The following is a 14786-nucleotide window of genomic DNA, read 5'->3' as shown; positions in this document are numbered from 1 at the left end:
CTGACCTTATCGGAGTATTAACATGGGTGGCAGAACAGTTTTTAACCCGCAGGACATGAGTAAAAAATCAATGCACTCAATTACTAAGAACCATGTTTGTAGCAGACCCTGTGGTATTGTAAATCTTCTCTTTAGAACAATGGGATTTGCTTGGCACTTTGTGGATAAATAAATAGATTTAACAAGTCTGCCAGAACCTATGCAGTCTAAAGAAATCCTTTCTATCCTTTATTAGATTCATGCCAGGATTAAAGTACTTTGGAATAGTTTTTGTTTCCATCTGAGAATAGAATTTGGTTACATATGCTTTGAGAGTAATCCCCTTTTTTCTTTCTGGACACAAACACATTGCAGAAACAGAGATTTGGTAAGAAATGCCAGTGGTGGTATTTTATATAATCTAAAAATAAATGATATTAAATTAAGAGCAGTTTGTGTTTAGTGTATCATTCTGAGAAACTCTTGTGCGGTTAGTCCATTTATGGGAAGGGTGTTTCAGAGTGGTGTAAGCTTTTAGCTCTGTGTGTGCACCCATGCAACAATGTGCACCATAGATATTTATTTTTACTAAAAAAAAATTAACTTAAACTAAACAGAGCAAATACACATGAGAATTAGAAAAGGACTGAAAAAAGAAAGCTATATGGTATGTGTTAGTAGCAATTTAGTATTTTTATAGCAGCCAGAGCTAGGCAGAACTGTTTTGATTCAGTGATTGCACCAAGTGGATTATTTTGGATACTGGATTAAGGGTCTGATTGAACGGAGGCTTCAGGCTTATGTGCAAGATCAGACTAAACATATTGTTTTACATTTTTTTTTACTGAAATGCCCTTTGGGAAATCTTTGAAAGGATCTTTAATTTTATTATCTCTATGCTGCTGCTAACATTATTGCCCTTTTAATATGAAAGAAATATTTACTTATACAAAAAGCCCACTGCAGCATGGCTTCACAAAATTATGGTGTGTCTTGTATGCTATATCTTATACTGTCTAGAGGTCTCCACACCTGCCCTGTAATCTTCTAGGCAGTGGAAAAAGTAGAAAGGGACACGTATGTATAAACAGTGGAAATGCAGGAGAACAAATGGAACATATCGTTTTTAAGCAACTAAATGGGTAAAAGGAACGGAGCCATTAAACAACGAGGAAAGACTGCATAACATGTTACAGTAAATAGGCCAAGATTTGAGAAACAGAATGTTCACCTGAAGCAACTGAAATGGTTCATCTAAGTGGGGGCACTGAGGTTTTGGAATGCCCTGCTGGGTGATTTTGCAATTGCAAATTCTACAAGTGTGGCTTGAATCAATTCTTGGACAGGCATAATATCCAGGGCTACAATTGGTTATGTGGACTCATTTTGAGGGGTCGAACTTGGGCAGTTGCCTATTAACTATGGAACCTTGAATCAGTAGTATAAAATTTGAAAATATATTATTAAGCTTCAACAGCCTATAAAAAATCCCCATCAAAGGACACTTTTAGCCTCATTATTAAAGTATATGGAAATGACAAATTAAACAGCTTCCTTTAACTATACAATCCTAATGTCTCAATTGTACCCTAACCTTTTAGTTTGTAAACTCTTATCTCTAGGTCCTTCTAACCCTATTGTACTCTGTAATCCTTGTTTGTTATCCACCATTTATTCCCTGTTTGCTATAACTGCAGTAAAGCACTGCGTATCTTGACAGCACTATATAAATAAATGATGATGATGATGATAACTAAACTGACAACAGGATCTTAAAAATATAGCTTTCTGTCTATTGATATTGTGGGAAACTACGCATTATTTGGCTAGTTGATTGTTAGGTTATTATAGCTGTAAATCAGATGAAATCTTAATTTGTCCGTAAGCCTTTTAAGATTTCAGTAAAAATCTTGAATTTCACTTATGCCTATACTTGCCATGTGAATTCACTCAACCACCACAAAGTTACTATAGTATTTGACAGTCAGAAGAACACACAGCATATTTGGGCATTTACCATGGCTACTGTGATATGGAGGGAAGCCGTTCATTTGGGAAGTAATAATTCTATCACTTTACCTATTTTCTAATAAGACCGAAATACAACTGTCCTCACCATCAACAACTACCACTTCTTCATGGTGCTACCTGATGGTCTAGTGGGTGGCGGGGGAGCCTGCAGTGCTCACATAGAGTATTCTCCCCGCCTGTTGCCTCTCGTCGCTCCTCTCGCCATTGCTCCTGAGTGGCGCTCAGGTAGAATCAGCTTTCTTCCTGTGCGTATCGTGATGTCATTGTGGTTGGTGCAAAATTTGAATATATAAAGGTGCAAATGCCTTATTCACATTGCCCAATGTAAAGGTCCTTTCCTATGTTCGTGTTGTGTTATCCAGTTTTGATCCATGCCAGTCCCTGATTTGTCTGCTGCATGACTGACCCCTGCTTGGTTTTGACTATTCTTCGGATCCTGATTTGGAGCTGTGTTAACACTCTGAGTTTTGACCTTGGCCTGTGACCCCTGCCTTGCTGCAGTTATCCAATTTGGTACCTCATTGCCTGTCTGGTATTGACCCTGCCTGTTTCACACCTCGCTGGCTGCTCTCACGTCCTTTCCGCATACGTTCAGTTCCTTAGCCTGCTCGGAACTCTCTCCTTGGTCCTCTCACATTAAGTCCTGGCAGCATTTGAGTATTGGAGGGCTCCTCCCAAAGCAAAAGTCAGCTGCTATAGGAGGAAGAGTGAGGCGTGACCAGGTCCTTGGAGTTAGTTTTGAGTTTGGGATACCCTTTGTAACAGGTGTTTGTCGGTCTTATATTTGTTGGTTGTCCAAAACCCTGGTTATTTAAATCCATACTATCAAACATACAACTATGTGATATGAATACAACTATAATGTTCCTCAATTTGTATGAAGTCCATGTGACTAGTCAGCAGGAGAAAGCTAAAAAAAAGTGTTTCAGCACATTATATATTTTAGAATGAATTTAAAAGAATTACCTGGATAGAGGTAGTTGGTAAATATTATATTGAAGATGTGAAAGAAATGTATAGCGACCAAAAGAAGCTCCATCAGCCTCTAGGACAACAACTTGAAAACCACATTATTATGTTCAGATTTTGGCTTCTAACTAATGTTAGAATATGACTCAAAAGACATCAGTTCAAGGGTATGCAAAAGTATGCACAAAGTGTGCTGAAAATATATTACAATAAATATCTTTGCTTAAATTAATGTCCCTTTTTCATCCAAATTACTAGTTATTTACAGAAATACTGTAGAGTGCTTGACTACTGCAGTTACTTTTTGCTGATATCACAGACATGAAAGAATATGGGCAAACAATATGAATAAAGCATGAGTTGACTAAATCATTTAGACTTATAATACACTATTTTAAAGTGGGAGCCAATCTAGTAACATAAATGCCATTAAAAAGTAGCACTTGTCTTGTTTATATTAGCAACCATAAACATCAAGATATAAATCAAAAGGGCCTTAGCCCAAAGTCTCCTGGCTGCAGTAGATTTAATTAAAAGCAGTACAATTTGTTTTAGTAAATGTTGTGCAAATTGTTTTGTTTTTTGTTGTGCTCCTGGGAGCTTTTGATAAATTCCTAGTGGCTGGCTAACATTTCAACGCACATTATTTATCACATTTATTTTATTATAATGCTGGCTTTTATGTTATTAGAATTGAACTATTCTTTTGCAAAAGGAACAAAATAACTCTAGGCATCATACTCTTCAATTTCTTTAGAAGAGATTTATGGACTACAGTGCTACATATTTATTTATTTTTAAAATAATTTTGTGAAAATTCAAAGCTGGTGAGTAAACCTAGATGATCCATGAGTTGATTGTTTTACTAGCTCTTACAGTAAGATGCCACTAGCCTAACAATTATAAGATCCCTTCATAGTATTATAGTTTCCTTCAGGGCAATGATACATGGGTTCTTTAGATCACTTCCCTTTATTTAAAGCAGGGCTATACAAATATAAAACACACCTAGAAAATGCTCATCATAGTATGGAGATCATATACAGTATCTGTATTACTGTTGCTACCAATATATCTAAATTCTTCAGATATTCCTGCTATACCATTATTGACCAGGAAAATGTCACACACACAAACCAATAATTGATGGAATATGTATTGGATTGCTAATATAATCACTTGACAATTTAGAAAATAAATACTGTATATAGCATGTCTCCTCTTCTGTAGAGTGCTGTTTCAAAGAGAAATTCAGAGCTATTAACCATGATTATGTACAAAATTGTATAAAAAAAAAATTAATTTGGGAAGTAATAAGCCTATCACTTTTTTTTTCCTAATAGAATTTAAATACAACTGTCCTCACCATCAAAAACTACCACTACTCCATGGTGCATTGTTGGTCTAATATTTCTTGGTTGTCCAAAACTCTGGTTATATCAATCCATACTCAAACATGCAAATATGTAATATGAATACAAATATCATGTTCCTCAACTTGTCGTGCAAGTCCATGAAAGTAGTCAACGAGACTAAGTCAGCGGGAGAAAGCTGAAAAGTGTTTAAACAAATTTATGGGAATTACTTGGATAGAGGTGGATGGTAAATTATAAAAAGTTCCAATATTGAAGACCTGAAAGTACTGTATAGCTACCAAAAGAAGCTCCATTAGCTCTCGGACAACAACTATAGCATAAGTCTCCTCTTCGCAGAGTGCTGTTTTAAAGAGAGGCTCAAAGTGATCAGTGAATTCAGAGCTATTAACCATTGTTATGTACAAAAGTTTATACAAATTATAGAAACCGATGGGTCATTTACACGTGTAGATATGTAAATAGTGTCAGTGCTCTGACAATAACTAGTCATAACTGTCAATATCAGCCTAATATTTATACTAAAATGCTTAATGATCCACACTTTTAAATTTCTACTACCTACTGAGTACTGAAAATTGATTTTGCTTATTTCTATTTATGTTTTACCCCAGAATATCTCACAATTGCCCTGTGGAAGAGCACTGTATGCTTATGAAGGCAAGGAACCAGGAGATCTAAAATTTAATAAGGGTGATATAATCATTTTACGAAGAAAAGTGGATGAGAACTGGTATCATGGAGAGCTGAATGGAAATCGAGGCTTCTTTCCAGCAAGCTACATCCAGTGCATAAAACCACTAACTCAACCACCACCGCAGGGCAAAGCACTTTATGACTTTGAAATCAAGAATAAAGATCAAGATAAGGATTGCTTAACATTTACTAAGGTAATCCATACTTTAATAATGGATATGCATTTCTTGAGTGTATTAATGATAAAAATAAATTATTTGCATGACTCTCTGGATATCTCTTTATTTATATCTTTATTTGGTTTGAACATAGTTGGGATTTAAGTCCATGAAACAACCTTCTACATTGACAAGTTACCGCCAAACATCACTGGACCATTGAGTCATAGCTTAACCCAGTTCAAACACACTTTAGTGTTTTGCGTTATTATTATCGGTTATCTATACAGCGCTACTCTATGCTACTATATTGCTTATTTTGGTTATGGACATTGTGACAAAGCCAAATTAGCCAAGTTATTGTTAGATGTAAACACAAGTTAATTGTTGTGCTGTGTATTCTATGTGTACAGTATGTTCCTCTATATGTAAGGGACCTGTCATCTGTTTATAAGTTGTTCTCACTGAACTGAATCCTGTTTTTAGAATTGTTTAGTTAAAAAAGTTTTATCAAAGTTGAAAGGTAATTATTCTATATAATAATGTAAACAACTAAATGTTACTGAAATCCAATTCCTTTTATAGTCACTTAACGAAAAGGAACATTTTTATTATAATTTTTTTATCCAAAAATTATTCCTGTAGGAAATAATGAATTTCATAGACAACAGAATAAATCGTATTTACATTTTCAATGACAAAGCAGAATTCTTTATATATAGGCTAAAAAAGTTAAATGCTAAAATGCTAAAATTTTACACATTACCATCCTACCTAGCTTCGCTATCCTTTTTTACAAGTGATTTAATATTTTTAGCCATCCATAGTATATAATCTGCCCTGCGCTCCTATAACACCAGCCTTTCCCAAGCCAAACATACTTTACTTCACTCATTAACTCCCTTTCTAAACAACCGGAACAACTTTTCTCCACTTTTAGCTCTTCTTTCCCCTTCTCCAACCCCTCCGTGCACATCTCTCTCTGCTCAAGATACTGCTGAGCACTTCAAAAAAATTGACACTCAGAAGGGACATTACACTACTCAACCTTCCCCTAGACTTCCACCACCCTCCCTCCACACTCCTCAGTCTTTCCTTCTGCTCCTTCACCCCTGTGACTGATGAGGAAGTCTCAAAACTTTTGGCCTCTTCTCACCTTACTACCTTCCCGCTTGATCCCATTCTTTCAAAACTACTCCGCAATACCAATTCCTGTCTAATCAAACCTTTAACTTATCTATTTAAACTCTTGCTCTCAACTGGAATCTTTCCCTCTCAACTAAAACAAACTCTTGTCAACCCCATTCTGAAAAAAAAAGTATCTTGATCCCTCCAATCTTGATTACCTCCGACTTATCTCTCTGCAACCTTTCATCTCTAAACTGCTACTTGAGTGCCTAGTCTACAACCGACTAACGTTTTTAACGTTTTTAACAAGCTAAAGCCAACAACCATTTCTACTACTACTTGATCTCTCAGCTGCATTTAATGCTGTGTATCATTCTATCCTCCTTCAGTCCCTCCATTCACTTGGTCTTCATGACACAACCCTGTACTGGTTCTCGTCTTACCTCACTAATCATCCCTTCATTGTCTCCTACAATGGAGTACCATCTTCTCCCCTACCTCTTTCTGTTGGGGTTCCTCAAGGCTCTGTCCTGGGCTCCTTATTGTTCTCTGTCTATACTTCCTCCCTTGGCAAACTAATCAACTCATATGGTTTCCACTACCACCACTATGCTGAAGATACTCAGATCTATTTCTCCTCTCCTGATCTCCCTAACTCCTAACTCGGGTCTCCTCCTGCCTGTCCGCTATCTTTACTTGGATGTCGCAATGCTACCTTAAATTAAGCCTCTCTAAAATGGAAATGGTTCTCTTTCCTCCAACTAACACCCGTAACAGTATCTATCATAGCTAACAATTCCACTATCACCACGTCTCCCCAGGACCTGTGCCTTGGAATTTTGCTAGATTTTGCCTTGTCCTTCACCGCTCATATTCAGTCACTTATTAAATCATGTCACTTCCACCTGAGGAACATATACAAAATACAATCATTTATCACCCAAGATGCTTCCAAAATTCTTATTCACTCTCTCATCATATAACGTCTAGACTACTGTAACGCTCTATTAATTGGCCTTCCCCGCCAGAGACTGACACCTTTCCAGTCCATAATGAATACTGCTGCGAGATTCATAAACCTCATCAACCGCTCCTCCTCTGCGATGCCACTCTTCCAATCCCTGCCCTGGCTTCCGCTACCTTTCAGAATAAAATTTTAATTAATGACCCTGACATTCAAAGCACTTCATAACTCTGCCCCACCCTACATCTCTGATCTCATCTCTATATACTCACCCAACCGCCTACTACGCTTCTCTACTGACCTGCTACTCAGCTCTTGTCTCATTCAAGACTTTGTAAGGGCTGCAACCCTCCTCTGAAATTTTCTCCCAAGGTCTGTCCGACTTTCTCCCAACCTTTCTCTTATTAAGAGAAGTCTATCCTCACTCTGATTAACTACCAAATGCAATATCACATTCAGTACCACATCTCTCAGCCACTTAGTTCTGATCTTGCCCACTCCCACACCTTGTGTCTTATTCCCTTCCCTTTAGATTGTAAGCTCCATTGCACAGGGCCTTCCTCGCCTTTTGTACCTGCATTGGTTGTAATATATGTGACTCCATATGTTCTACTTATGTAATTCATGTGATTTAGTTGTATAAACACATTTACTTTACAGCGATGCGCAATATGTTGGTGCCCTATAAATACATGTTAATGATAATAATCAAAGGTTTAAAAACACACGTTCCTCAAGTTTAATGTTTTCATCTACATGAAACATGCTTACTGCTAGGTTATCCAGAGGAACGCAAAAAAAAAAAACCCATCTGAAACTTCTCCAATATACTTCAAAGGAGGACAAATTACTTCCTGACTCCAAGATGACAATCAGACCAGTCCCCGGATCAACTTGTACTAAGAGCAAATTTAAGCAATCCTCTTTTTTTCTCTCTTGCTAAACAGCCATCCAGTCCCTTCTATTGTATCTGCCAATACATCTACTTCCAGGATGAAATCTCACCAATCACAATAAGTTATTGGTGGAGGGGGTCCTGGTACCTAATATAATGAACTGATTTGTAGATATAGAAAGATAACCACCAACGGTTTCTTAGTACAAATAACAAAAACGTGTATAGTTGAACTACATGTATTTACAATTCTGTTCTACTTTAGTGAGACCATTTTCATAGTATGGTCATCCTGAACAGTATTTCAAGGATGTGTGTTAACCAAATCATACTGTGAAATACTGTACATATTTCTCCATGTGCATTTGCTTTCTACTATTGCTAGTATGAAGTTGTATTACACAAGTAACATATAATTCAATATTCATACCTTTGCATTAGTCAAGCACTGGACATACTATAGCGGTTCACTTTACAAGTATTCTACAACTGCAGAACTGTAGTCTTTCAGCCTGCCATTTAGACATCAGTATTTACATTATAGTTATACTTGTAGGCCCAATTTAAAAATGAGTGGAATCTAGACTTCATTACTTTTAAACTAGGTCACTTGCAGGGAGACTAGTAAATTCCCATAGAGGGGGAAGATATATGGAAAAATAAAAGAATATTGAAAAATTTTGGAAGCAACTCTCACTGTGCAGTTTATAGCGTGCATTCTTTATGCATTAGGCAGCTTTGCTCTGTGCATAATTATACAGCAGTTGAAACAATTGGATGCTATCGCCTAGTTATTTAATACACGGTGTGTCTCTAACACCTTCCAACTGAAGCGTGTGGTGATGAAAACAGAGCTTTCTACTGTGAAAACAAATGCCATACCTCAGTTCCACTGAGCAATAGCAATCCCAGGCTGGCACACTAATGACTGCTAATCTTCTAGCTCATAGGGGAAGAGTTAAATTAGTTTTGTCTTCCCCAAGAGACCCTTTGACATTGATACTGGCGTGTGTTCCAACATCTGCGAAAATATGTCAGAAATCCATAGAAATACTTTGGAATCCAAGCCTGTTTCAACAATGCAAGCAAAAGGTTATACTTTGCTTATTTCATTATGCCCTCTGGCTGTACAAAATATATTCTCAAATAACAGCTATCTCTGGCAGATTTTATTCTGTAGATTCATCGACAAGGGACCACAGAAAGGGATTAACAGTGTACTAAGCAAAACATGCCGGTTTGTGGTTGCTTCTCCTGCCAGGCTGCCAAAATGTAGACTAACAACAAATAAACAATAATTCATTTTCTGGGAAATCCTCTAAATAATTTTTATTCTGCATATTAGCGACAATAATATTTTTGGTGTATTTAAATATACAAAAAAGGTAAAGTAAAACATGGACCTTAAATATAAATAAATATGCTCTAATTAATAGTCATATAAACTAATAAGTAAACATTCTCGTTAGTATAAAGTATTTTATAAAACTAGCTGAATAATTAGCTGTGCCTTATACAGAGGTGTTGCCTTTTGAAACTGCATTGGAACTTTAAGCATTGGCATTGGAGGAAGTAGCGGATACCAAGGTATTGTGAGAGAAATATCATATCACTGTACAGTGGTGTTGTGGTATATCATTTCTTTACAGATAAAGAAGGCAAAATGGAAGCATCTGACACACCATTACTATTCCACTGAAAACATGCATATTAGTCTTGGAAAGCCTTCATGTACATGGATAGTGAACCAAGTAAAGGATAGGGCCCAAGAATGGTAATTAATGGCTGGTTCTCTGATTTGCTTAAAGTAACTATATATCACAAGAATTTGCATTATACTCACTTTAATTTTGTTTATTGATGAAATGTTCCCTATCAGCAAATTTCAGCAGTTCTGTCATTCTTCTTGCTCAGATTCTATATTCTTTAGGGGGAATGTAATAAAAGTCAGTAATAGAAAAACTATTCACAATGCGAAAAGTTATGCCTTTGCGTGAACAAATTTTGCTTTGCATGAGTTTAATATAGCATTTGCGAATCTGGAAACTGTTTAGCGACCATTTCTGACAGTGGAAAAGAGGTTGTGAATGTTATAGTTTGTGCTGTAAATGTAATAAAACTTCGTACAGACAAAGTTGTTATATTTGCTCCAAAAGATTAAGACACGTTCTTAAAAGTGCGCAATTACAACTTGCAATGCGTGATTGAAATTCGCAATGCAATAACAGTTTAAGGAAGAATATTACATTGCGAAATGTGAATTTTTATTCTTATTGGTGAAAATTGTTTTTCTCTTTGCGACTTACATTCCCCTTTTGCAGCCTTAACACTGATATTTTTAACAGCCTTCTTTTGATACTCAGTCAATATAAAGTGGCCATTTTCTTGCAGGATGAAATATTGACTGTGATAAGACGTGTTGATGACAACTGGGCTGAAGGAATGTTGGGAGACAAGATTGGTATTTTCCCCATCCTGTACGTGGAGGTAAGTGGGGTGCACAATACCATATTACCTGGTAAACATTAGGATAGTCAACCCTTATAATTGAATTCTTCGATTGTATACAAGTTCACTTTAATATACAGTTGGCACAATGGAAGCTTCCATTTTGTCTATAGTGTGTTTAGTTTTACATGTTGGTATAGTTTTACAAATGCATCTGGGAAATACTCTATTCATCCAAACTCAACTGGTAAATAAGTCAAGATGTAAATATCGAATATAGTAAAAATGTTTTTGCATAGTTATAAAGGTAATTTACTAGATGCAGGACACCATGTTTTTTACACATTTCCACCCAGCCCTACACAGTTCAGAATTAAAGCTGCTACTTTCATTGCTGTATTTAGGAAGGTTGGAGAGAAGGCATGTAGACAACACTATTCATGGTCAGACTGGGCTGACGGGACACCGGGAAAAAACCCGGTGGGCCCTGGCCGCCCAAACCCGCTGTCCCGATTGGCAGCCCCCCTAAAAATATATGATTTGCTGCAATTCATGGCATGCCACCATTCAAGCATGCGTGTGGTGGCCCAGCATTCGCGCCTGCACATGCACACATGGGTTTGGAAGTCAGAGAGGGGCCCCTGGGTTCTGCTATGAGGGCCCTTGGTTTTGCAGCCCCTGTGGAGCTGCAGTGATTCTTTCAGATGGCCAAGTTATGGATTGCCAGAAGGTGCATTGCATTATAGAGTCCTGTCCCTGCCAATGCAGGACTATGGTGTGCCTGCCCTCACTGGCCTCTGCAGCTCATAAAGTATTTTTAATTTAGAGAATGAGCACGGAGGGGCAAGATTTTGCACCCCTTAAGCATAAGTATATGCACCTTTGTGTATCTTCTTTTTTTGGAAGTGCAATATTTTTAAATGCTGCTATGTGTAATATAATCAATATGAGCGTTAAATTGATAGTTTTCCTTGTTACAATGGAAAAAAAACAGACTTGGTTGAATGGTTACGGTTGATTTCATTTGAATCAATATGGTAAGTACTTGCATTAAGATGTGTTAGAGAAATGTTATAGCTCATTAAACAAAGGGTTTCTGAGAGATGCTTGATTCAGTTTATTGGAATGCAGAATAGAATATATGACTGGCAGTACCACTGCTCCCCAGTTTGGACTTTAGGCAAATATTTTCCACATGCTTCAAAAGTAACAGCACTACCAGCTGTGGTTTGTGCAGATTTAGGCTGCAGAAAAACAGCTGATGGAGAATTGTAATAACCTTTGAATTAAACATATCCTAGAAAGTGCATTTAGCTTTATTAACATTGTTGAATGTCTATCCTTATAAAGGTAGAGAAGATAGATATGAATATTGTATAAATGTATCCATTCGAAAACCCCATGAATCCTTACCAGTTCAGCAGGGTATTTAGTACTCTTTTGTTAGTGTATGATTGCCTCTGAGCTTTAATTTAATGAAGAACTGAACAATAGCATTTCAGAAGCAAGTCTTCACTAATGGAGCATTTGTTAGTTAATTGCTTCAAGTAAACGTGAAGCAATAAGCACTCAAAACATATTTTTATACACTAAACTAATAATAAAATAAAATGAGTCTGCTCTTCACAAAGCAGTAGTTCTGTATGCTTTGTAATATGACCAGCAAACAAGAGAAAAACAAACAAGGTGGCACCTATAATTAACTTGGCTGACCTAAATTGCAAAATGGCACTACAACAAGGGAGCTGTAGAAGTAATGTTGGGAGCTATACTTCAGCAACATTAAGGGCTAACCTTTGCCCATTCTTGTTATGTATTTAGATATACAGTAAACTGATGATGGTTTATTTAAGCATTGTTCACAACTAACCTGATAATACAGTGTGTCCATTGGCTAATGTATAATAAATGTTAATAAGTAAGACCCATTTTAGTCCTAAACCACAGCATATACTAAGTATAGCACAAATAAAGTACAATAATTTTTGTATATGTTTTTTAGCTAATTATATGTTTTTAATGTTGTATTAATAAAGTGAGCGAATTTTTGCCTTAGAGGTTTTCATGGTTTTTACACCAAATAAATCTCAGTTTTAGAACTTTTTAGGAACATAGAAAACCAAATCAATTTTCGAGATTTGTGGGAAAAAAACAAAATTTGATCATTAGTAATGGGCCTTGAAGTGTTTTTCTATTCCATCCAGTTTTTCTGTTGCCATTTTCCAATTCACTTCTCAGGTGCCCCTTTACCCCTTATTGCCTGTCTTCCTTGTCTATTATCTGATTTTCAAGAACTTGTTTTATGTTTCTAATGTACTCCCAGTAGTATATTTTTACTTTGCTCTATTTCCCTTTCCTCTCCTAATAATATTCACCTCTTGCTCCATTTAGTGTGTTTTTCTTCACCCCCTTTTTAACAGCTATAAAATTTTATTTCTTTTCTGAAGTTGCAAATCACATGTGCCATGTGAATTAGCTTTAAAAAGTGGAAACTTTAAGGAGGTTATTTACTAAATTCTGAATGCAAAAATTCATGATTGAAAATCCAAAAAAATCGTGAAAATCAGATTTTTTTTTTAGATAAATTCGGTCTTTAATAAATAACCCCTAAGAGCCAATTTTCCGGGTTTGAAACTGGAAATTTGGTTCTTCTAGTGCAGAGAGCCCTGGACCCCTCCATCAGCATCGTGGACCCCTCACAAAAAGTTAAGTGCGCAGGGGGCGGCAGTGGGACCAGGATCACCTCTGCTTCTAACAGCTGTGCATATAATTGAGAGTGCTGGATAATTGGATTTTGCATTGCTGTTTATGAAACAGTCTTGCCGTTTGATGCTGGTAGAGTTTAAAAAACAAAATCTAATTTCATTTTGCTTGTTTTTTCATTTACTTTTTTTGGAATATACTTGTTTAAAAAAAATCACTAGATGTATTGCCTGTAGCTTAAAACATAGCCTTTGACATTATTCTATTACAGTATGAGAAGGGGTAATGCAAGTGGCAAAGCTTTGATTCTATCTTTCAACTAAAATTACCATGGAAAAAATGGTGAAAACTGTTTATGTTTTTAAGAACGACACAACTGTATCTCATTAGCACCTATGTGTTTAATGGCTCACGCCACCCTAAAACTCAATATTCAGTCTGATAACAATGGAGCTGTAGGCACCAGGTGAACAGTTTTACAATGAGAAACAAGAAGTTTTCTCTTCTACTGAACATATTTAATGTGTGCCCACTCCAAAGGTGGAGTTTACAAAGCAGGTTAATTTAGCCCTATGTATGCCTCTTTCTTCGAAGATCATGATTCTTGCGACTCTGTTGTCTTTGAACATTTCTCATTTATTGAATATCTAAGAAAATATAAAGTATATATTTCATATTGTTAGTATTTTTGTTTGGGCTTTTATCAGGCCTAGTTTTATATTATTTCTTAGCACCTGGGACATGCTTCTTCCTAAAAGAGCTTCAAAAGAGGGAATTCTGGGAATGTTGTGTGTACTCTATCTGCATGCACCTTGGGTAGGGGGAAGGTTGCAAGAGCAGTAACGTAGTTATATAAAAGAAATTGTTTCTGTTTCCATGCTGGCATATATTAAAATGTATGAGAATAACTTTAAATCATTTTAGCACTTTCTCCACTCCCCCCGATCCTACCTGTGGGCCAGATAAAATGATCTGCAGTACTACTGAGTAGAGGTCATACTCATTTTTTAACAGATGAACATAATAAAAAGACACCTGGTATGGGTCTATATATCCAGATCTTCGTATTAAAGACAGCTTTATATAAAATCCACATGGCTAGATGCATTTTTCTGTCTGCACTGGCTACTGGTTTTGAAACTAGTGTTGGTAATTTGAAGGGAAAAATTGGCACTCTGCACAGATTTCCAGTAAAACGCTGCAAGATTGATCAGCTTAAGGGGCATAATTCTAAAATAGACTTTAGAGCTAGCTATCTAATCCCTTTAATAATTCCCAGATATAAAATGCATATGTTGACAATAGAAATGCCCTGAATTTAGTTTTTTTCTGAATCTCAGCACTTTTTTCATACTTTGATAAATCTGACCCTTAGGGGCCTATTTACTAATTTTTCAAGTTGAGAGGGAAAAACTCAACAAAATTTGTGCGACTTTTGTTCT

The 14786-nt window shown here is 36.4% G+C and overlaps 1 protein-coding gene across 2 annotated transcripts in view; it reads left to right on the top strand.

Moving 5' to 3' along the window:
* LOC108709689 (E3 ubiquitin-protein ligase SH3RF3) overlaps positions 1 to 14786 on the top strand; it is a 239758-nt gene that overhangs the window by 156948 nt on the left and 68024 nt on the right. For both annotated transcript variants that reach the window (XM_041584191.1, XM_018249746.2), the window contains exons 2-3: positions 4967 to 5242; positions 10585 to 10680. In XM_041584191.1, coding sequence (XP_041440125.1) covers positions 4967 to 5242; positions 10585 to 10680 — 372 coding nt within the window. The remainder of the gene's footprint in view (positions 1 to 4966; positions 5243 to 10584; positions 10681 to 14786) is intronic.

This window comes from Xenopus laevis, chromosome 2S (assembly GCF_017654675.1).
Source record: "Xenopus laevis strain J_2021 chromosome 2S, Xenopus_laevis_v10.1, whole genome shotgun sequence".
Classification (NCBI taxonomy): Eukaryota; Metazoa; Chordata; class Amphibia; order Anura; family Pipidae; genus Xenopus; species Xenopus laevis.
Note: the sequence above shows the minus strand (reverse complement) of the source record. Positions and strands in the feature narration are given on the sequence as shown.